This window comes from Trichomycterus rosablanca, chromosome 14 (assembly GCF_030014385.1).
Source record: "Trichomycterus rosablanca isolate fTriRos1 chromosome 14, fTriRos1.hap1, whole genome shotgun sequence".
Classification (NCBI taxonomy): Eukaryota; Metazoa; Chordata; class Actinopteri; order Siluriformes; family Trichomycteridae; genus Trichomycterus; species Trichomycterus rosablanca.
In genome coordinates, this window is record NC_086001.1 from 10,225,163 (window position 1) to 10,250,549 (window position 25,387).

General features: G+C 38.7%; 1 protein-coding gene and 1 long non-coding RNA gene across 2 annotated transcripts in view; one reads left to right on the plus strand and one right to left on the minus strand.

The window, feature by feature from the left end:
• Positions 1-9,713, minus strand: part of LOC134326468 (uncharacterized) — a 69,569-nt gene extending 59,856 nt beyond the window's left edge. Inside the window, exon 1 of the long non-coding RNA XR_010014509.1 lies at positions 9,692-9,713. This is a non-coding gene — a long non-coding RNA (uncharacterized LOC134326468). The remainder of the gene's footprint in view (positions 1-9,691) is intronic.
• The window catches only part of tacr3a (tachykinin receptor 3a), a 30,779-nt gene extending 6,615 nt beyond the window's left edge, over positions 1-24,164 (plus strand). Inside the window, exons 2-5 of the mRNA XM_063008644.1 lie at positions 6,684-6,872; positions 7,478-7,628; positions 21,660-21,856; positions 23,873-24,164. Coding sequence (XP_062864714.1) covers positions 6,684-6,872; positions 7,478-7,628; positions 21,660-21,856; positions 23,873-24,164 — 829 coding nt within the window. The remainder of the gene's footprint in view (positions 1-6,683; positions 6,873-7,477; positions 7,629-21,659; positions 21,857-23,872) is intronic.
• Positions 24,165-25,387: the final 1,223 nt, after the last annotated feature.

A 25,387-nucleotide genomic window follows, 5' to 3' on the forward strand; every position in this document is an offset into this window, starting at 1 on the left:
TTCTATATTAGGCTGCACATAAAGCAGAAGTGAGCTGTTGTGTTTCAAATCTCATTCTACTTGCTCGAAAGTGTGCTAAATCAGATTTTGACCATTGTTGAGGATGCTGTTTTGAATATACTGTATAAGACATTGTGTGGATTGAGAAATGACCAGCTAAAGCAGTGTCCTCTTTAATTCTTGTTTAACCTAATATAGCTTTGATTCTGATCAAGAGTTTGTATATAATGCGTTCTACAGCTCCTAAACAGCTCTCTTTATCAGGTTCAATACATTTTGTGTGTTGTTTTCATTATTATTGTCAATTTATTATATTTTAATCAAAGATGCCTGAACTTAAAATACCCAAGAGGTGGGCAAACTTTTGAGTGTTGTATCCATAACCCAAACTAGACGATGATTATAAAGCACTATAATTCAAAAATGTTGTCACACTTAGCTGTAATATATTCACACCCTGAACATTCTGCACAAATTGGATTTACAAGCGTCATCTCTTTTTGGAAGCCTCATTAGCATGACAAGAGAACCCCAAAACACGAGGTAGGATGTAGGAGTATTAATAATGCTGCTGTCACGTACAGCACAGCAGCAGGTAGGATAAAGTGTCTGTTTATGCTGTTATATTACAGTCAGTGTGTGTGTGTGTGCACAATTTAAATTGCATTGCTTTACACTGTCAGATTCAGTTGGCAGCCTCCTCTACAAAACATTGTGCACACCTATAGGACCCCCCTCCCCTAACCACTGACAATACTATTCAAGTGATGGACCGTTTTAGCACCGTTGTGGTAGTTTCCCCATCAGCAGTGTATTGTACTGGTTTCATTTGAGCAACAGATGGTCTACAATCAGTCATTGTTTATCGACATTGTATAAGATGCATCTACACTGAACAGCAGAAAATATGTGGACCACTGATTATGAACTTCATAAACATGCTTGTCCTGCATTTCTCCTCCATTCTAGAAGGGCTTTTCACAAGATCTTGGAGTTTTCTTGTGGGAATCTGTCCCCGTTTAGTAAAAAGAGCATTTGTGAGGGTAGGCAGTGTTGACAAATGTAAAATTCAGGCTCACAATTAATTTTTCTATTCATCCCATAGGTGTTGAGATGGATTGAGTTAACAGACCTTGTTAGCATCGCCTCACAGCAAGAAGGTCCTGGGTTCGATCCCCAGTTGGGGCGGTCCGGGTCCTTTCTGTGTGGAGTTTGCATGTTCTCCCCGTGTCTGCGTGGGTTTAGTCCGGGTGCTCCGGTTTCCTCCCACAGTCCAAAGACATGCAAGTGAGGTGAATTGGAGACACTAAATTGTCCAGGACTGTGTTTGATATTAAACCTTGTGTTGATTAATCTTGTGTAATGAGTAACTACCATTCCTGTCATGAATGTAACCAAAGTGTAAAACATGACGTTAAAATACTAATAAACAAACAAACAAACCTTGTTAGCAACTCAATAAGAACATGGGATGTTCACATCTGATTGGTCATTAGGCATATTTTAGTTAGGATCATTTTGTTGGCTTCTTTAGTGAAACATCTGTTTACATCTGTTTATCTGGTTACGTTTGTTTTGTTTGAAGCAGTGGTAGCCTTGTGTTTAAAGTACTGGACTAGAAATATGAAGGTTGCTGGTTTAAACCCCACCACTGCCAGGTTGCCACTGTTGGACCTGTTACGGGGAAATTAGATATTATATTTGATATCACCTGAATATTAGTATTTTGCTGCTTGTGCATTAAATATTTATAGTTGTTAAATCCTTATGTGGCTGCTTGAGATGTACAAAGACAAGCAACATGTCTGTCGTTAAGCTGTTGCAGAATGTTGTAAGCAGATAAGAAACAACAGTTAGCACAGAATGGAGGTTCAAAAGTCCAACACCCAAAGTGATGTGACTAGAGCAGTATAAAGGGAGGCTTACAGTTCTGTTCCTTGTTCTTCAGCTATTACACACCTGTAAGAACCCACAATCGTGCCAATAAAATCTTCAATCCAGTCATTTATACCACAAACGTAAATCACAAAGCAGATCATTTTCTGCAGGTCAATCAACCGTGTAGAACCACAGCAGACTAATGAGTATACAAATGGTTATTGAATTAGCTACAAGTGAATGATGCTTAGTGACCGCAACTGAAGATGTCATGCTCTGAGACCGTAACGCAATCAGTGGGGATTGATATCAGGCTATTTTTGAAGCTGGGAGAACCCACCCCTTGTCAACCTGCCAGCCTGGGTGAGAGGAAAGTGACAGTCAAAGCAATTAAAATCAAGCAAACAAATAAATATGCAGTGAGATCCTGCCTGAGAGGCCTTCTGCTCTGCTCACTTTTCAATAGAATCAACATTTCAAACACGGATAATGCCGTCTTCTTTTATTTTCCTCAAACTAGCTTAAATCAAAGGAATCACATGATTTTTCTGTGCCATTTGTGACTTGTTAACTGCATTTTATGGCCATTAAATTCTTAGTCTGATCTCTATTTAATAAAATGTAAATAATTCAGTGTAAGCATTAAGTTCTAATTTGTTCTTTTTCATTCACTTTAATTGGACACATGAAAGGATGCATAAAAGTACACTAGTGCAATAAAACACCTCTAAGATCATCGGTTAAGGTACTTGACTAGGAATGAGAAGGTCCTTGGTTCAAGCGCCGCATCTGCCAATTTTATACATCAAATTTGTGACTTGTTAACTGCATTTTATGGCTATTAAATTCTTAGTCTGATCTGATTAAAAAGCAGATAAGAAACAACAGTTAGCACAAAATGGAGGTTCCAAAGTCCAATACGCAATGTGATGTGACGAGCAGTATAAAGGCAGGCCCACAGTTCTGTTTCTCGTTCTTCACCTATTTCACTGCCGTAAGAACCCACGATCGTGCCAATAAATTATTCAATCCAGTCAACTATATTTTCACGACAGACCATTCAGCAAGACCCTTAAACCTTGATTGCTTAGAATTTATGCTGTTGGAAATAGGGCAATAAAAGGGCAGCTGAACCAGTCAAACACAGTCTTCTTCAAAGTTTTAAAGGTCATTTTTAAATTATTCAGTCAAAGGTATTGATAAATGAATACAGTCACGCATATTTAAAGTTAAGATACATAGGTGTACTGAAAAGCGCTGATACACATTTGTATTTAGGAGACATATTCATTTCAAAATAGAGGCTTGTCCTTGAATGGGCACAAAATCCCAAAGAAACACTACCATTTTTTTGAGTGGTGACTTTTGAGCGGCAAAAAAGGCTATCTTCAATTTAATAGATCTGCCTTGATCCCATGTTGGCAGCCACATAGCTTGACTGCATGAATTTTTTAATACATCTTCATTAAATCTTAACAGAAAATGCTATCTATCAATCCTTTCAACTCAGAGACTTCAGCTGTAGCCGTGTTATCATTTGATGGTGGTTAAAGCAAAGTAAAGTGTTTTTCAGGTGTATTGACCAGATTTTATGAACAATTTGGAAATGATGAAAATGTAAATATGGTAAATGTGGTTGTGGTGACTTTTGCCATATAGAAACTGCAGCTTGTGTTTATTTTAGGGAGCAAAAGGCAGCAGACTGAAGTTTTTTTAGCCTACCCTTGTGTGCTAATGCATGCATGTGTCTGCACAGTTTAAACTGAAAAAGACAAATCTGAATCTGATGTGAGATGACATCACTTCCTCAGACTGGTGCTTGTGTTAGGCTTATCCTTTTATTTGAAATACTCTAAGTGCATACACTGATCAGCTATCACATTAAAACCACCTCCTTGTTTCCACTCTGAATGTCCATTGTATCAGCTCAATTTACCATATAGAAGCACTTTGTAGTTCTACAATTACTGACTGTAGTCCATCTGTTTCTCTGCATGCTTTGTTAGCCCCCTTTCATGCTGTTCTTCAATGGTCAGGACCCCCACAGGACCACTACAGAGCATGTATTATTTAGGTGGTGGATCATTCTCAGCACTGCAGTGACACTGATATGGTGGTGGTGTGTTAGTGTGTGTTGTGCTGGTATGAGTGGATCAGACACAGCAGCACTGATGGAGTTTTATACACCTCACTGTCACTGCTTGACTGAGAATAGTCCACCAACCAAAAATATCCAGCCAACAGCACCCCATGGGCAGCGTCCTTTGACCACTGATGAAGGTCTAGAAGATGACCAACTCAAACAGCAGCAATAGATGAGCGATCATCTCTGACTTTACAAGGTGGACCAACTAGGTAGGAGTGTCTAATAGAGTGGACAGTGAGTGGACACATTATTTAAAAACTCCAGCAGCGCTGCTGTGTCCAATCCACTCATACCAGCACAACACACACAAACACACCACCACCATGTCAGTGTCACTGCAGTGCTGAGAATGATCCACCACCTAAATAATACCTGCTCTGTGGTGGTCCTGTGAGGGTCCTGACCATTGAAGAACAGAGTGAAAGGGGGCTAACAAAGCATGCAGAAAAACAGATGGACTGCAGTCAGTAATTGTAGAACTACAAAGTGCTTCTATATGGTAAGTGAGAATTTTCATCTTTGAGAAACCTGAAACATGAAGCCACGCACAGTCGCTGGATGTTCTAGGTTTACATTCAACTATTAAAGTAGGCGGTGTTGTGTATTGTAGCTTCCATTTATTCTATCATTCAATTTATGATGAAATGCTGAAAAACTAGGTCCGTGACATTAAGCACATTTTCCTGTGAATTTAATAATTATATGATATTTATATGATACCTTGTATCACCAAGCTTTATTTTAGGGTATGATGATCTTTAAACAGTTCTGCTAAGATGTACTTATAGTCTTTGGTGTAATTACAGTGGTAAGTAGTTTGCAATTGTAGCAGATAAGTGTTTGCAGAACAACATGTCCAAAAGACGGTGAACTCCTGACCATTAGCTTGCTGAACATTTCGTTCCAGAAACACAGGCATTAAAGTAAAGTTGCCCCCTGCCATATCATGTATGTGTGTGCAGATTGCATCTCCCTGGGTCCCTCAGTGTGATGTTACTAAAGTGCTCTTCAGTGCTACATGCTTCCAAATAACCGCTGCCCTAGAAAAAGAATCGACTGCTTGCATGAATCACTGCACAACAGAGAGACACATTACATTAGCGATGCAGGCTATGGGGGAGATCCTGACAATACTGTGACTTCATCCCATTGGAAAACGGAACATGCAGAACATGTTACATAATAACCTTTCCACACGTATAGGCCATTTAGCAGATTAAAAACTGAATGTATAGGAAGCCAAATAGTGCTTGTTTGTGTCTGAATGTATATTAGTATAGCTTTTAGATTAAGAGAAGAATAAACGGAGACCCTAAGGTGACAACTGCATAATATAGGATGCTCCCCCAGCCTTTTTGTCTAATTTGCATTACTAACAAGTGTTTTTTCTTATGGCACATATCTGATTAGTCCTCTTCCTTTGAGTTCTTGTCGGACTTCGCATGTAAGAAAAAGCGCATTTGTACGGTCAGGCATTGATGTTGGACAAGTAGTCCTGACTCACAATTAATATTATGTTTTTCAGGGGCGGCACGGTGACTCAATGGGTAGCACTGTCGCCTCACAGCAAGAAGGTCGTGGGTTCGATCCCCAGGTGGGGCGGTCCGGGTCCTTTCTGTGTGGAGTTTGCATGTTCTCCCCGTGTCTGCATGGGTTTACTCCGGGTGCTCCGGTTTCCTCCCACAGTCCAAAGACATGCAAGTGAGGTGAATTGGAGATACAAAATTGTCCATGACTGTGTTCGATATAACCTTGTGTGAAATGATGAACCTTGTGTGATGAGTAACTACCGTTCCTGTCATGAATGTAACCAAAGTGTAAAACATGACGTTAAAATCCTAATAAACAAACAAACAAACAAAGTGTTTAGAAGGGTTGAGGTCGGCGCCCAGGTGGCGAAGCGGGATATTCCGCTAGCACATCAGCGCCGAGATTCGGAACTCCTCAGTTCAAAACTCCTCAGTTAGCGGGCATAATTGTCAGTCAGTGCAGCAGACATGGTTCTGCTAGGGCGGGATGACCGGACTATGTGGGTGGGGTCTTCAAACGCTGTGTAGGGACCCTGATTGGCAGTTAGAGAGGCACATGTGCACAGTGCATGGGTGAAAAATGGTTCCGCTAAGGGCTGCGTGCGGGTCGGAGGAGGCGTGAGCAGCAATATACCCACCTCGACTGCAGTCAGGGATCCCCCAGCAGTGGAAGACAAACTGACTATGCTAAATTTGGGAGAAAATGGGAGAAAATGCATAAATAAAATAGAAAAAAGGAAGGGTTGAGGTCAGGGCGATGTGCAGGCCACTGGAGTTCAGACATACCATACACTGACAAACCACGTCTTTATGGAACTCACTATGTCTCACTATATGCTCACAGGAACACAGTCATGCAGGAACATGTAAGGGCCTTTTCTGAACTGTTGCCAAAAAGTTAAGAGCATATAATTTATATAATTGTAATGCAACTGTGTGGGTTTGTGGTTGAAACAATATACTAAACTATGTGGAGCAGTGTTCACATACTTTTGGCCATATTTTAGTTTTTTTATTGTATTATAAATTATTATACATGATAATATAAATATAATATATTTTTTGTTGCTCATCTGTCCTTAGAACACATTTTTGAACTCAACTCTTTGAAATTGTGTGTGTGTTTGTAGGTACATGGCCATAATCCACCCTCTGAAGCCTCATCTATCAGCTACAGCCACTAAAGTAGTGATCGTGTGTATCTGGGTGCTAGCTGTGGTGCTTGCCTTCCCCCTCTGCTTCTTCTCTACCATTAGGAAATTACCCAGGAGGACTCTGTGCTATGTGGCCTGGCCTCAGCCCAGCGACGATGCTTTCATGTAAGAATGCCATGCAGTACGCATACAATACACTACACTGACTTCGCCCTTGTCATTTAAGTCGAGCATTAAAATATATTAGAATAGGGTTTATTTTACTTTCATTTTAGGCACCTCAGGTCACTGAAAGCCTGCACAACAAGACTCACAAACAGCTTTTCCCCTGGGCCTAGAACATTAAATAATATACACCAAAGCAATATTCCTGTAAAATGAATGATTCTGTGCAATACTCCTACGAAATATTCTCGTGCAATAACCAACACTGTGCAATTTTTAACTACGATATCCCAGATCAAACATTTACTCTGGGAAATTCCTCATGACTTTGTGCAATTTTGGAAAGTGCAATATAGTTAAATAGTTAAATATAAGTCAATGTTATAATATAGTTTGTTTTGTTTGTCAAATTGTCTATGTTTGCACTACGTCTGTCATATGTCTGCACTACGTCTGTCTCCTTTGTCTGTTATGTCTGCACTCGGGATTAGCAACCGCAATTTCATTATATGTACCATATAATGACAAAAAAGCCTTTTCATTTCATTTTAGAAGGTTCTGGAAAAAGCATTTTGATTCTTGTGCATATTTGTTTGTCCTGGCAGGTACCATATCATAGTCATGGTTCTGGTGTACATGCTACCCTTGGTGGTAATGGGAATCACCTACACTATAATCGGAGTGACACTGTGGGGAGGAAAAATCCCCGGAGACACATCAGATAACTATCACGGGCAGCTACGTGCCAAGAGGAAGGTCAGCAGCCTGCTTTTGTTTGCTTGAGTGTAAAATATTATGGTATAACTTGAATTTTTAAAATACTGCTGTTAATGTAAGGTCTGACGGATACAAATATACCATTACAATAGTATTAAACACTATATAACATACAATAGGAGAGTGGGTAAAAGTGAAAACAGTGATTTGCTAAGTAACGTTTAAAGGTATTTCATTTAAAACATTTGATACAGGGGCATGTGCAACTGTACAACTGAAATATTTGTAGAAATATTAAAACACAATCAAAACAAGGATTAATTAATGAAAGGAACGAGGTTACAGATAATACCTTCATTATGTCACTTTAGTAAAACATCCATAAGTGAATAGTCCTACAATGTTGCTTAATGCACAATTGCAAAGAATTTCACCATCCACAGTCCATAACATTATTAAAAGATTTTTATTATTAAAAGTCCAAAGAAATCTTTTTGAGTAAGTAAGAAGGCCGAAAACCAATATTGAATGTGCTTGACCTTTGATCCCAAAGATGGCACTGTAAACTGACATGCTTTTGTAATAAGTATAACAGGCTATGAAATCTGTCAGTAAACACAGCTTAATGCAGCATCCTATATATCATATAGGATATATAGTATATAGCAAGCTATATATCAACAACATCCAGAAAAGCCAGAGACCTTTCTGGGTGCATTTGGAAAAGACTGAGGGAAAGTGGAAACATTTGCAGTGGTCTGATTGGTCCATCTTTCAAATAGTTTTTTAAAGTAGTGGCTGTCATGTTCTTCTGGTCAAAGAAGAAAGTTTGGATGTTTGTAAAGGTGTCATTTTTGAATGTGCTGGTACCTTTAAAATAAAAAAGGTGCATTCTTGGCTTCAAATGTGTAGATGAACATTTTGAAGCAGTATATGCTGCCATCGGTTCTCCCTATGTCTGCGTGGGTTTCCTCCGGGAGCTCCGGTTTCCTCCCACAGTCCAAAGACATGCAAGTGAGGTACAAAATTGTCCATGACTGTGTTTGACATTAAATGTGTGAACTGACGAATGTTGTGTAACGAGTAACTACCAAGTGTGTAAAACATGATGTTAAATCCCAATAAATAAATAAAGAATCAAATAAATATGCTGCCATCTAGACAATTTATTATTATTGTTATTTACATTTACATTCCAGCATTTAGCAGACACTTTTATCCAAAGTGACTTACAGTACTGTGACAGAATACAATCTAAGCAATTTAAGGTTAAGAACCTCAAGGGCCCCACAGTGGCAACCTGGCAGTGGTGGGGCTTGAACCAGCAACCTTTTGATTACAGGTCCATTATCTTAACTGGTAGGCTACAACTGCCTTATTATTATTATTGCTATTATTATATTATTTATTATTGTTGTTATTTATTATTATTATTATTATTATTATTATTATTATTGTTATTATTATATTATATTATATTATATTATATTATATTATATTATATTATATTATATTATATTATATTATATTATATTATATTATATTATATTATATTATGTATTATTATTTATTATTATTATTATTTATGTTTTATTATTATTAATAATAATTTTTAAGGGACATCATTGCTTGTTTCTATAAACACAATGCCAAGCCACATTCTGCATGTTACAACACTGTGGAATTGTAATAAAAAAGAACAGGTGCTACATTGGCCTGTCTGCTGTCAAGACCTCTCTCCACTTGTAAGAGAACATGTGCATTATATAGTGCAGTATGTAACAAAAGACCCCATACTGTTAAATAGCTTGTTAAATGTGGGTAAACTTTTAAAAATACCACATTTACAACTACATCAATCAGTTCCAGAACATTGTTTAAATGAAAGATGATGTTGGATACTGGTAAACAAGTCACTGGTGGTAATTCCAAGATGATTCACAAATCATTCATTTCTAACTTTGGCTTGTACTATTTCCAAGTATGAAAAAAGCTGTTAATCAGATACGTATGCATCTGCAGTGGTGTTTATGCCCGATTTGTCCCGGCACATAAGAGATCCCTACTAATATTGTGTCTTCTCTGTGTCTAAGAGCCCTTACCTTCTCTGCACTGCTTTAGCGGTCCCCCACTGGGGAAATACAAATGGACCGTCTTGTCTTGCAGGCTGGTGTGCCGAAAATGAGCCAAAGTAATTGTTTTTAGAGTGCTGGAAGACATGAGAAGTTTAAAGAACAATGTCAGAGGAGGTGAAGAGAATAAGATTACATGATGCAGTAGTGAGAACACATTCATCCCTTTCTTTATTTACTTTGAAGCTACTGCAGAGCAGAAGTTCTTTAGATGTTTACAAAAGAAGTTCCCTGGACATGTTTGCTTGCCTATCACACACAGAGCAGAGAATGCACTTTGAGGCCTTGATGTTTGATTTTTCAATGTCCTCCTCCTCTCTTTTTTGGGAGACGGTCTAAAAACAGTATCCACAGAGCTAGACCTACATTTAAAATTGTGTAAATTAGCTGTTTTTATTTAGACAGCTAACCCCTTTTTTTGTGATGTCTACCAGTATGTTCATAGAGCAAATCACAAATCTGGAATACTAAAGGTGTCTTTTTATGAAATCTTACAGATCTAGGGAAGAATAAAGGAAGAGCCCACAAAGTCAGTTTAGTTTGTATTAAATAAAGAAAAGGAAAAAAATATGATTTATAGCAACACTGCCTTGGTCAGGCCTTCCTTCTACACACTAAAATAGAACTTAAAATGGTTGAGTTTATTTATTTATTTACTTATTTATTCAGTTTGGTTGTGCTTTAGTTATTATATGTTAGCCTGTGGAATAGTTTTGTATGCTTGATGTAGATACTTGGCTTTATGTTTGGCCTGATTTGAGAAGAACGAAGCTAAAACCCACGCCCCCTCCGACACGTGGGTCACAGCCGTATGCATTTTGTCACCCACACTAGGCGAGTGCATATATGCGAATCAACCATTTGTACTAATTTGTCTAACTAATTAGACAGAGGCAACATAAACAAAGTTATCCAACATTAGGGTGACCATACGTCCTCTTTTTTCAGGACATGTCCTATTATTTTGTAGTATGTGTACACTATGTTTTGCGTGTTTTGCACTGATTTCACATTCCTCTCCTGCCTTTCCGCATATCTCTTAAAATGATTCACAGATAAATTACAAAGAAACAGTCCATGTTTTTGTCTGGGTTGGGATCTTTGGAAAGCAGAATGCATGACCTGCAAAGCTGACACATACATTCCACATTCTGTCGAAAAAGCTCTACTGATGGACCATTTTATTAGTTATTATTATTGTTTAGGGCTAAACACTATTTTAAATTGAAAGATTATCTGACCATAAAGACATTTGTTAGTTGTCTTGTTAAAAAGTAGCTCTTTATCTATGTTCAATTTATGTTCAATGACATACAGTAGTTGTATGGTTATTAATGCATTTGTTAAATATTTAAACCTCTACCCTATACACATTAACATGAAGCGTGTGTCTGGCCCGTGCTTCCATCCTGCCAAGTGTCCTCTTTTTTAAAAACCAAAATATGATCACCCCTATCCAACATGCAAAATACTGTTGGGAGAAAACCCTGATCTCTAATCTCATTTAATTGCAAATCAGAAAAAAAACAGCAGTGCTTGGCAGACATGCCAAAAGAACCTGGACAATCTACAAACGTTTTAAGATAATTTTATAGACAGGCAAATCCATCTTTTTAATTTGGGAAAACAAGAATTATATGTATGGCAAAAACAAACAGAGGATTTCGTTGTTGTGCCAGGACCTGGAAAGATGAATTTTACTATTATTATGCATTTTTAGGGAAATATGAGCTTATATGTAAGCGGAAGGTTAGGTATCCAATACGAAAAATATAGATTAAACCCAGTGGAAACATTCTGGAAGGAACTGAAATAACTGGTTAACCCTGAAAAGCTAACAGTGTGTCTGATTTAAAACATTGTAAAAAAAAAAAATATATGTGATAACAGCCAATCAGAATGCAGCACTTTCTTTTTCATTTTTACTGTATTAAGGGAAGAATATTTTAAGAGAGACTGCACATGAATGTAAAGAGAACCAGATTTATTTTATAGCACAATAACGGTGCAAACATTAATCTCAAAATCACACTTAAAGTGCCGTTTCCACCGACTAACCTTTGACTTGGTATCTCCTCAGTGGTTTTGCATTCGAATCTTGAGTGAATGTCAGACGGTCATTTATGTGAGATGCATGCACTCGGAGATACTTCGCTTTAAATGCACCAGAGGATGAAAGAAGTCACTTGGAGCTGCCAAAACACATTCAGTCCTGCTATTATTATTACTTTGAACCTTATGAACTGTTCCCATATCTTCCATCAAACCCCGACGACCTTGTCGTAGCTCTAGTAGACCCATCATTTTAAATCCTTCCCCGGAACATTGCTTTAAATTCATACACACAGGATATTCAGAAACGGGACCGACTGTGTCTGACAATTGTTTGGTATTATTGCTTTTCCCCTATATTTCAATATGGAAATAAATCACTAGCATATCCGTACATCTCAATCAGCGACTGCCACTCAGAGCTTTCGCAACTGATAAAGCAATATCAGACATTATAGCTGCTGAAATTGGATGCTATATGACCAAGTATGTCGACCCTATTTAATAATTGACTTCTGGTATAAGGTACTTTCCTGTTCCAGCATGACATGCAAGCATTTTCATAAAGGCAGTAACCACAGGAGATGGCTGAACCCAGATTCCTAGGACTCATGTTGCTATGTGGCACACACCATAGATGAATCATTTCTTTCAATCCAAATGTAAAAATAATTAAATCAATAATATTAAAAAGTGTTTAATGTATGAAGATTATAAATTCTGCCAAAGAGGCCCTACAAATTATTCATTCATTATCTGGTTTAGCACCGCTTTGTCCGATTCAGGGTTGCGATGGGTATGATGCGGTGGCTGCAATTCCGGAACCACCCTGGACAGGTTGCCAGTTCATCACAGGGCAAACACACACACACACACACACACACACACACACACACACACACACATTCACACCTAGGGGCATTTTAGTAACATGCAACATGATACTTGCTCCCTATTGTCTCCACTGTCTCCTACATGCCCCTCATCTCCTAACACCTTTTGGGTATTGAAATGACGCTTTCTGTTTGATCCTGTTTTACCCGTCCTAAATCACAGATTTCACAGCAGTCATTAAATTACACTCATAAATTGAATGACAGAAAATGTGCCATTTTGTCATTCTGTTTAATGTGTTTAATACTTTAAATAGTAATTGTGCAATGACAATTTGCAGAAATAATAAATGAGTCTGCTTCTTGTAATGACTGCGTAGGTCTCTTCTTATGCAGTTTGGTGTCCAAACTGAAAGTTAAACTGTTTCCTTGGTTGAAAAATTCTTGAGTCATTGTGAGTCAGTGTACCAGGCAAGAAAGAATAAAGGACCATTAAACACTTCATCACACTGAGTGGTACCAACCTCATCTCTTTTCTAAATGCTTTTTTCACTCTAACTTGCCCCCGGGGGTCCCTATGAGATACTAAACCATGTGTTGGCAACCTGCTGGGAAGGAGCTGATACTTCTAACTACATCATCACACAGGTTTATTTATACTCAATTCTGTTCTCTAGAAGTCTAAATAGTTTTCTTTTGCAATGTACTCAATAAAAAGTTGGCTACAAAAATACATAAAGTCTTGAAACTTATGCAATAGAAGAAGTAAATGTTGTGAAGAATCCCTAAAATTCAGAGAAAAAATCCTGAAGGTTATTAAAATGTTTAAAAAAAAAATGATTTTATAAAAATATAAAAATATGATCTAGATTTAAGTAGGTATAAGTGGGTAAGCATTTGAGATCAGACATTTAACCCAGCAGAATTTGAGTTTATTCCTTTTATTACGTCTAAACTTATTTTGTGGCTTTAATAACAAACGAGACGGCCACTCAGGTGGCACAGCACTAAAACACGCTAGCACATCAGAACTGACATTTCGAACTCGTCTGGTTCGAATCTCAGCTATGCCATCAATTACGACTACTGCTAGCTGATTGATGGCTTTTGCACAGAGTTGAGGGATAATGCTGATCAGGGTGTTGCTCTCCGTATACAAAGCTGATCCACATATGAACTCACCTCATGCAGGTGAAAAGATGCAGTCGGCTACTGCTCACGTGTCAGAGGGGGAGTGTGTCAGTTCGCTCTCCTCAGTCGGGGCGGGGGTCAGCACCAGTAGAGAGGAAGCATAATGCAATTGGGTAAAAATTGGACACGCAAAAAAAAAATCAGGAGAAAAGGGGAGAAAATGCATAAAAAAAAATAATAGTAAAAAATAACAAAGGAGATGGGATGCCCCACACCTGCAAAAATGAAAAGGAGGGGGGAAATTACAAATTAATAAAGGGAAACATAGTACTCAAAAACATCCACAGCCTGCATAAGAGACAGTGGATAGAACAGGTATAGTGCAGAACTGAGAACTGGTTGTCAAGATGACAAGAAAGATAAGAAAGACCCATCACATAATGTGAAATTACGGGTGGAGTCTACTCTGGAAAAAGAATGTCATGCCACCTCTGGGGGAATCTGCTCTCCCAGAGTGGTTCCATCATGAGGCCCAAAATGCCACGAAACTGGGTGAGCTCCCAGACAGAGATCAGTATGTTGGCATTACACGCCAGCATAAAACCAGCCCTGACAAAGCAGCCCAGGTTTGCCAGACAGAGAAACCTTGATATATAGAAAATTCCCACCTGAAGTGAATTAACTCCTACAAAGCTCATGCAATTGTCAATTAAGAGAAGTTGATGCATCAGTCATCTGCACCCCTGTGCCCCCTCTGCCAGCCCAAATTGCAATGCAGAAGGACACTTACTGTTGAACTGATTCAGCAGCTGCCACATTACAACAATATTAAGCAGCAAAAATCAATAAACAGACTTTTTTTCTGGTTGACTGGAGAAACGCTTGTGCTAGCATGGTCAGAGGCGTAAGAAGCAGAAAAAGGGAAGCATTGCTTCACAGACTGAAATCTGGCAACCCTAATCACTAGTGTCCAAGAAAGGAAAGGTCGGATTGGGTTTTTACTTATTGCAGATTCTTAATTTGTAGTAGTCAGCATAAGAAAAGGAGGGTACATACAGAGTACAGCTTGGCACTTCAAATGAGTTGTGGTTCACTGTGAGAATGAAATCTGGCAACCATAATCAAAAACTGCGAGCTGTGTTTTGTTTAGGGTGAATTCGGGTCGCAAATGTCCAAGTCTTTCTTTAAGCATGGTTGCCACTTCTGATGTACTGTAATAGACCTACATCACCTGGCGGCTTTTGAAAAACAGAGAGTCGGTCCATATTAGGTGGGAAAAACTAAGTGATATCTAGCAATGACAGCTTTTTAGTCGGGGCATTGGAGGTTGCGGCTCACTAACACTATAAAAGCAGCCCAGAGGGGTGCTTGGGTGGTGCAGCAATCGAATGTGCTAGCACACCACAGCTGAGACCCAAGTTCAGGTCTCAGAAGCGTGACCGACCTGGCCGAGCGTCCAATAAACACAATTGGCGATACATAACAGGGAAATAAAAATAGAAATCGAAACCCCTACCTTCAAAACAGCCAAGGAAATGGTCTGTTTTACCACCGATTTATCCTTGCATTATTCCAGAAAATAAATAAGTACATTTTGATGTGGACAGTATTGCTTGCATTGGAATACTCTAGATATATGAAGGCATAATAAACTTGACATTTTTAAGGTCTAAAGGTAGCACATAGCTGAGATGATTTTGTTTACCTGGGTTTAAAAGCATGCCGCATATATCTGACTCATATTGCACTATGTATCATCTCTTATGTGGAAATGATAGCAAGAACATCGACATCATATTTGAAGTAAACAGACTATAAACTGCCAGAAACAAAGAAGCAGGAGTGTGAGTAAAACTAATTATGAAGATGAAGCCAGTTTTTCGCTTTTTGCTTGTTTCATTTATTTTAGAACAAAGGTGTCAGACCCTAGTCAACAGGGGACGTTAACTCTGCAGAGTTTAGTATCCTAGCTCATTAATCATATCTGATTCTGGGTAGGAGGAAAGCCTGGCTTTTTCTCCTGACAGACAGGGCAGCGCTTGGTGATATCAAGCATCTGTCTGGTTGTGTCTCCCCTATGATGCTGTGTGAACAGTAATTTCAAAAGACATGGTAGCTGGCTTCATGGGTCTTGTAAGCAATTTTTGTAAATAAAAAGGTGACTCATTACACAGACCCGAGCTTAATTGTGCACTCTTGTAACTCTGACAGAAGAAAGAATGTATACTATATGGCCAGAAGAAAGAAGGAACCTTGTTTCAGTTACACCCATTGGATCATTGGTTGTAAGGCAGGACTTCTTGTCCAACATCAGTACATGACAGCTATTTTTTTTATTAAATGGGCACTTATTTTAACAAACACAAGCCTTCCAGGAGAGTAGAGTCATCTCCAAATCAATGCCCATGGTTTTAGTACTGGATGTCCGACAAGCTCATGGTCATGGTGTCCATTGACTTTTGGCCAAAGTGTGTGCTAGTCATAAAATCATCACATGCTGCATTCCAAACATATTTAAGTCCCTGAATGACAATCCACTAAATAGTTAAGGGTTTGTATATAACACAGTAGTCTTGTGCTTTCAATAATTTCTCTAAGTGTTCTTTTTTCTGTGATGATTAAAATATACAGCAAACCAAATATGTATACAATTTTAAAAGTAGGTAAAATGCTAATAAGGTACAATTTTACAGGTATATTACAACCCCAAGATTACAACATGTATTATTTGTTGTAAATATAGACTGATTTCTAGTTGGTTATCGGCAACACAATCCAAAACAGTTGCAAATAAACAGGTGATGCTGTCATGATTCATATCAGAGGCTCTTCAAAAAGTTTCTGCACTTTTCTGACTATTTATTTGAATGGCTTCAGCAAAAATGTTTTTGGTTAAGCGAGTAGCCACTGATGCACCACTGCTTTCACATCATCATCACATGAAAATCTTCTTCCACCTAAAGCTTCTTTGAGCATCCAAAAGGGTGGAAATTGGTAGGCGCTAAATCCGGACTATAAGCTCTTTCTCAGTCTCTTAGAGACGCCCAATTACTACTACTCCCACCCTCACTGTTTCCAAACAAAATATAAAAGTGAGGAAACTTTTTGAAGATCCTTCGTATGATACATTATTGATAAGGATGATTTGACAAAAGAATCAGTTGTTTACAATCAAGAATGGATCAAAGGTGGCACCTTTTGAAAAACTTAGTAAGCAAAATGCCTAACAGTGGTAAAAACAGTGTTTAAAGATATAGATATATATAATAAGGATAAAGAGTAGGGTTAAGGTGGTGCAAGGGCCAGAGAAATGGGTAATAAGTAGTAAAGTAAGAGATTTGTTAATGTGGACTTTTACTACCTGCTTGTAGTATTTCCTGATGGCCAAATCAAGGTCCATAACATGGTTTGGTGAGTTTAGTGTTAAGAAACTGCAGTAGCTTGCACAGAGCCCTGACCTTAACCCCACATATCAACTTTGATGACTAGACCTGTCTCACTATTGACATTGCAATTAATCCCAAACATCAGTGACTGACCTAACAATTTCTCTTTGTACTGAATGGCCACAAATTCCCACAGAAACACATAAAAAAGCCATTGACTGTTGTTTTTGCAAAGAGAAGGGTGGGAAATCATATCATATAAATAGTTTTGAAATCGACCAGTGTATTTTTTGGTAAGATGAATTGTGGTTGTTTTAAATAAGGTGAGGATCAGAACTCAGACCATTCCAAGCTCACAGATTTTTTTGCAACACATTAATCTGCATCAAGCCCTCTGGGTTTTTTTTCTCTGTGCTATGTTTTTACATATGAAACTATATCAGTTTACCCACCTGTGCATTGTTCCAAGCCCATAAACCAAATTAAACACATAAACACCATTCCTTTTTATCACACCTACTCCTCGGTGCAACCACCCACAAGTTATTTAGGAAGTCAAACATACGGGTGTGTGCAGTCATAAAAGCTTTCCATCAAGTCAAATCACCTTTTTACTTACTTATCTAGCCGGCAGCTATGCCTGTAGGAGATGATTTTCCTGTTTATCTGGGAAAGCAGTGCCAGTACTTTAAAATGTGCTTGATGAAGGAAATAATATATATATATACCTCCGCTGGAGGTGAGGAATACTAATCATGTTCCCAGAACAACAGCAAGTGGCGACTCTGTAGTTGGCAAATGTCATAACGAACGATTCTTTTTTAATGTTAATTAAATTATTGTACATTTTATTTAATTTCAATTAATTTATTATTTAAATACATTTATTAACATTTTATTTAATTTAGATTAATTTATTAATAAAATACATTTATTTAGATTTTATTTATTTTAAATGAATGTATTATTTAAATAAATTAATTTAATGGAATTCAGAAATTGGTGCCACATTTCTGAGGAAAAAACACACATTGGTTCAATACCCTCCAATGTTTTTGCTTTTACTGTTGTACTAACACACATTATTAAATATTTTTATGTTTTTTAGTCTAGTTTATCTCTCCAATTTTGCAAATCATTAGCATAATATATACTACTAACATATTTGGAGCAGCAATGTTCAAATATTTTGAGAATGGCTCTAACAGAAAGGATTCAGGCATAAAAAAAACCCTTTATAACTGATATATTCAAGTGTACGACATTTAACCAAGGCAGAACATACTGTGGATAAAAGGTAATTACTAAATGACCCTTTAGCCCCGACCTCAACCCCATTTAACAGTTTTGGAATGAACTAGAACATCAATTGAGACTTTCTTGACCAACATCAGTGCCCAGCCATCCAAACTGATATATGCTTTGTGTAAGTAGCTGACTCCATGAATCCCACACTGCTATGCTGTATGTGATCTAAAAAAGTTTGGACCGTTGCTGGCAAAAGAAATTCTTCTTCAGTTGGCACAGGATGGCGAGCGCCTTGCCACAAAGGCGCCAGGTATAATCTGCACCTGCGATGTTGAAGATTGAACGCAAGTGTATGATATTTTAAAGTTAAACCTAGTCATTTAAAAGCAGCTATAACAGCCTTGACTTATTGGGGAAGATTTTAAGCAAGCAAGTAAATAAATGGATGTGTGAGCAAAGATGGGCAGAGGATCTCCAGTTTGTCAACAAATTCATGAAGAAAAATAAAAACAATGTTCCTCAATGCAGTATTGGAAGGGATTTGCATATTTCTCCTTTTACAGTGCATAATATTGTTAAAAGATTCAAGGAAGTGAGTGTTAGTTGAGTGTTAGTGGGCTAACTCTATAGCAGGATTGCTGAAAAAACAAATAAGAGTCATATGAGAGAACGGTTTAGCTGCAGCTGATGTGTTTGTGTGGTGAGATAAACAGATAAACACACTGGCTATTACAGAGCTGGTTGGTGGTGTAATTCCAATGCTGTTGTTCCAAGCACAGTGCTTTTGTCTTTGTAATGCACTTGTTTAGAAAGCTTATAAATCGTTCAGTGTATAGTTGCAGTTATGAAATTCCATTATTAATAAACACATTAGAGTCTTGATTGTGGGTTTGTGCCAGAGTGATTTATTTTCTTTTTCCAGTCAATGCACACACCATTTATCCTGCATGGATAATGGAGAGTCGCACAGACATGCAATTTATTTATCAATGCTGAATCTGCCAGCAGGAGTAAAGGTCAAAGCAGCGGTCCCCAACCTTTTTTGCACCATGGACGGGTTTCATATAAGATATAATTTCACAGACCGGCAGGGGCGAGAGGATTTAAAATAAAATTATACAACGTGACTGAAATAGGTGTGTGTCATGGCGCCCAGGTGGCACAGCGGGATATTCCTCGGTTCAAAACTCGGCATTGCCACCGGTCGGCTGGACGCCATCTAGCGGGCATAATCGGCTGTAACTGCAGCAGACATGGTTCTGCTATGGCGGGATGTCCGGACTTTGTGGGTCGGGTCTTCAAATGCTGTGTAAGGACCCTGATTGGCAGACAGAGAGGCACCTGTGCAGAACGCATGTGTGAGAAAGGGTTTCTACGGCTGTATTGGGTTAAAGCACTGGGCTGTTGAGGGTATAAGCCACGTCACTGCTCAGCACCCACTGTTGGGCCCTTAAGAAAGGCCTCTTACCTTTATCTGTCTTGATTGCAAGTGTTTTTGGATTAGTGTGTCTGTTAAATGTGTTCATTGTTTTTTTTTTCCCTCCACTGATACACTATATGGACAAAAGTATTGGGACACCCCTTCTAATTATTGAATTCATATGTTTCAGCCACACCTATAGCTAAGAGATGTAATAAATCAGTTATGTAAAGGAATTTATATGTAGCAACAGTTTAGGGAAGGCCCTGTATTGCTCCAGCATGACTGTGCTGCTCTGCAAAGAGAACTTGGTTTAGATCTGAACAGCTTTGGATTGAACTGGAACATTAATTAAGACTTTCTCAGTGCCCAGCAATGCAAATTTTGTTCATTTCGAAATTCTAATGTCTTGAGACTGGTAAAATAAGTTTCAGATTTTATTTGTGCACCCACACATTTACTAGAATTAAATTATTTATAATTTAATCAGTATTCTTAGAAACTGCAGTTGTCCATTGGCTAGAAAAAGCACAACAAAACAGTACGCCAAACACAATATTATTGACATTCAGAGCAAATGGGTTTATGCAGTGTGACAGTGGTCCACTTTGCAAATTGTCTAATAATTGATTGTACTGCTTTGCTCAGGATTTTAGGCACTGCATCTGATAGCTTAAGAGCCACATTAATAAAAGAAATGGACAAAAAATGCAAAAAATGCATGAAATGCAAAAAACTTTGTATTGGTATTTAATTAGAAACAGAACTAAAAAGAGAAATTGTAAAATGTAATACCATAATAACTGTTGAATTTTGTAAGTATAAACTAATTGCACAGTAATCTTATTCATTCACATTGCCATGTGACATTGTTTATCACAGTTAGGTTTTAATAGTAGGGAGTATTTGGACTATTTGTATTTTACGAGGGATCTTCAAACAGTTTCCGCACTTAAAATTCGTTAAAAATGGTGAGGGCGGGCCGCACAGGTGGCGCAGCGATAAAAACGCACGCTGGAACCAGAGCTGGGATCTCGAATACATCGTATCGAATCTCAGCTCTGCCTTGGCCTGTACGATTGGCCTGTTGTTCAGATATGGGTGGGACTAAGCTGGATGGGGTCTCTCTCTCATGACTGGTGCAATTATGACCTCTGCTGGCTGATTGATGGCGCCTACACAGAGATGAGAATAGAGCGCTCTCAGGGTGTGTCTCTCCATACACAACGCTGAGCTGCACTGCACTCGTCAAAGTGTAGGTGATAAAATGCATACGGCATGCTGCCCACGTGTCGGAGGGGGCGTGGGTTAGCTTTGTTCTCCTCAATCAGAGCAGGGATCGGTATTGGTGGTGAGGAAGCATAATGTAATCGGGCAATTGGACGCACTAAAAAGGTAGAAAAAGGGGAGAAAATGCATCGAGAAAATATTTTTAGTAGTAATTGAACGTTTCAGAGACTGAGAAAGAGCTTAGAGTCCGGATTTAGCGCCACCTGATTTCCACCTTTTTGGACGCTCAAAGAAGCTTTAAGGGGAAGAAGATTTTCATGTGATGATGTGAAAGCAGCGGTGCATCAGTGACTACGTGCTCAACCAAAAACATTTTTTGCTGATGGCATTAAAAAGTTAGTACGATGCTGGGAAAAATGCATCAGAAGGTGACCATGTAAAAAAAGTGATGCCATTTGTTTTTGAAATTCTTAATAAATAGAGTTAAAAAAGTGTGGAAACGTATTACCAGCAATAGAAGCATCAGTTCAAACACTGAAGTGGCACAATTTTCTTAGGATAAATGTCTAAATATTTCAAAACAATATTCATTATTCATCACCAACCAACAAAACAATCATGTTTCTATTTATTTGCAGGTAGTGAAAATGATGATCATAGTCGTCGTGACGTTTGCGATCTGTTGGCTGCCATACCACATCTACTTCTTAATCACGGGTCTGAACAAAGCCTTGGTTAGATGGAAGTCCATCCAGCAAGTCTACCTGTCAGTCATGTGGTTGGCCATGAGCTCTACTATGTACAACCCCATCATCTACTGCTGCCTCAACAGCAGGTAAACTCACTCAATTGTTTCTAAAATAGTAAGCATCTTCTCAAGCAGCAGCAAAAGCCAGTAAGGCCAGTCATTGTATACATTAAGGCCGAAACCATCTGTACACCTGACCGTAACTACTGTATATTGAACATCCTATTCCACAACCATGGGCATCATTAATGGACCTGCCTCACCCTTTTACTTTTTTTGGAAAACCATTTTAAAGTGCATTATTTTTCAATTTGTGTCCATTCAGTCAAAAGAACATTTGTGAGGTCAAGGACTAACGTGGGACAAAATGGCCTTTTAAAAATAATGGTTTCAAATGGAGTGTTTCTTTCTGGCTTCTGCTTTACTATGTCAAACCTCACCATGTACTGCTCCTTCATCAGCAGGTAAATGACTCAATGCTCTTAAACATGCTTTTTTTCTGTAAAGATACACATAGCTTTCCAAGTATCAGTGAAAGCAGGCTGAGGTATTATTCCCTATAATTTAGAGTAAATTATCAGAAACTTATCTCATAGTGCTACAACATGAAAGAAAAGAAGTATATGTAAAGCATTCCAAGTGCACCCCTAAGAAAAAGCGATTTAATTCATATGCATGTTTTAAGAGATTCAAATATACACCGACTAGGCACAACATTATGACCACTGATAAGAAAGTGAATAACACTGATTATCTCCTCATCACTGCACCTGTTAGTGGGTGGGATATATTAGGCAGCAAGTGAACATTTTATCCTCAAAGTTGATGTTAGAAGCAGGAAAAATGGACAAGCGTGATGATTTGAGCGAGTTTGACAAGGGCCAAATTGTGATAACTAGATGACTGGGTCAGAGCATCAAAACTGCAGCTCTTGTGGGTTGTTCCCGGTCTGCAGTGGTCAGTATCTATCAAAAGTGGTCCAAGGAAGGAACAGCGGTAAACCGGCGACAGGGTCAAGGCTCATTGATGTACGTGGGGAGCGAAGACTGGCCATGTGGTCTGATCCAACAGACAAGCTACTGTAGCTCAAATTGCTGAAGAAGTTAATGCTGGTTCTGATAGAAAGGTGTCAGAATACACAGTGCATCACAGTTCCAGGGCTGTTTTGGCAGCAAAAGAGGGACCAACACAATATTAGGGAGGTCTGGCTTGCAACCAGTGTTCCAGTTAATACTAACGGTCATTGGGGTTGAATGTCAATAAAGACGTAGCTTTGTGTGTTCATGCTGGAACAGGCAATGGCCTTTTACAATTTGCTGCCATAAAGGTGGAAGCTAATGAAGTAAATTGAGAAAAAAAAAGCTTTCAATAAAACAAGTAATTGGAAAAGATAGGTTTAAAAATCTAAAATGCCTCTATTTGGAACTGTTACACCTAGAATTAAGGAATACTGGAGCCATGAATCTCATTGCTTGCTAACAAGGGTTGAACTTACTGTGTTTGTTAAAAGAAAAACTGCTGCAAAATAAGAGCTGGTTGAGGTCACTGTATTTAAAAAAAAATTAAGAACACCAGCCAGGTTAGAAATTGCCGGCAAGATCACTGTATTTAAAAAAATGAAATTATTTAGCACATCTGCTGGTTGGAGATAAGAGTGGTCAAATGGTATTCAAATTTAAAGATGAGATGCAAAAGAAAGGTGGGGTGATTAACCTCCCAGCATAGAAAAAGGTATGAAATAAGTACTTACTGCATCTGTATTTTTCATATTCTTCAGATTAATGCCCAGTCTGAAATAAGGTTTGGAGCCTTTTCCAGTCTCTAGAGTTTCTATTTAACAGTTTGAGTCATTTTATTAAGTCTGGCTTGAGTGATTTAAGTCTTTAGGCCACAACAAAGCATATAATCTGTTAATTAATAATTGATTTTGTACACGGTGCAGCTAAACCACGTTAACTTATTAACAAAGAGAACTGTCTACATACTTCTGGCCAGAAACTGGACTTTTTCAGACTCCCGATTTAGATCTTTCTACACTAATTCTAACATTTCAATCTAAAGGCGTAAATTTTTATGTCTATTAAAATACTTTTTATATTCCAGGTTCCGGGCTGGCTTTAAACGGGCGTTGCGCTGGTGCCCGTTCGTGCGCTTGTCCAGCTACGATGACCTGGAACTGCGAGCCACTCGGTTGCACGCGACACGCCAGAGCAGCATGTGCACGCTCTCTCGCGTCGAGACCTCTATGATCGCCATGCCTGACCCCATCGACGGCTCTGCCAAGCGGAAAAGCCTGATCAACCACCAACACCAAAATCACAACGGCGGCTCTCATTCCACCAGGAGGGCCCACAAGTACACACCCGTATGCGACCCGCATGAGGACTTCTGTTGAACTTTTGGGGAAGCTCCGCCGCCTCATGAGGGCAAATCTGTAAGGATTCACGACAAGCTGTTTTGCACAGATCATTTAGAATTGATTCATTTGCTAGCATAATCATTGTTCTTGCTGTATTTAAGAATCTCCATTGAAACTGAATGATGGCTATTATTTAGAATTTTATCAGTCGCAAGCAGTAGTGCATGTGTACATTTATGATAAAGACATTAGAATTACAGTAATGTATAAATGCAGGAGAAAACAAAAATGGACAGAGAATACACTAAACCTGTCAAATGTGGTAATGAGTCAGGTCTGGGTTGAATGACCTCATTTTCCACATCCACTGCATTGCTTCTGGTGTAAAATGGGTTTTAGAAAACTGAGAACAAATGCAATGAAGTGCCAGTCAGAGTACAGATGGTTGCTTTGTAATTCCCACTGTGAAATTTCCCACTCTTATGGATCCTTTTTTTCCCTCTTATACCAGTATACACTGATTAGCCATAACATTAAACCCACCTCCTTGTTTCTACACTTACTGTCCATTTTATCAGCTCCACTTACCATATAGAAGCACTTTGTAGTTCTACAATTACTGACTGTAGTCCATTTGTTTCTCTACATACTTTTTTAGCCTACTTTCACCCTGTTCTTCAATGGTCAGGACCCCCACAGGACCACCACAGAACAGGTATTATTTAGGTGGTGGATCTTTGTTAGTGTGTGTTGAGCTGGTCTAAGTGGATCAGACACAGCAGCGCTGCTGGAGTTATTAAATACAGTGTCCACTCACTGTCCATTCTACTAGACACTCGTACCTGGTTGGTCCACCTTGTAGATGTAAAGTCAGAGACGATCGCTCATCCATTGCTGCTGTTTGAGTTGGTCATCTTCTAGACCTTCATCAGTGGTCACAGGACGCTGCCCACGGGCCGCTTTTGGCTGGATATATTTTTGGTTGGTGGACTATTCTCAAACCAGTAGTGACAGTGATGTGTTAAAAAACTCCAGCAACGCTGCTGTCTTATCCACTCATACCAGCACAACACACACTAACACACCACCACCATGTCAGTGTCACTGCAGTGCTGAGAATGATCCACCACCTAAATAATACCTGCTCTGTGGTGGTCCTGACTATTAAAGAACAGCATGAAAGGGGGCTAACAAAGCATGCAGAGAAACAGATGGACTACAGTCAGTAATTGTAGAACTACAAAGTGCTTCTAGATGGT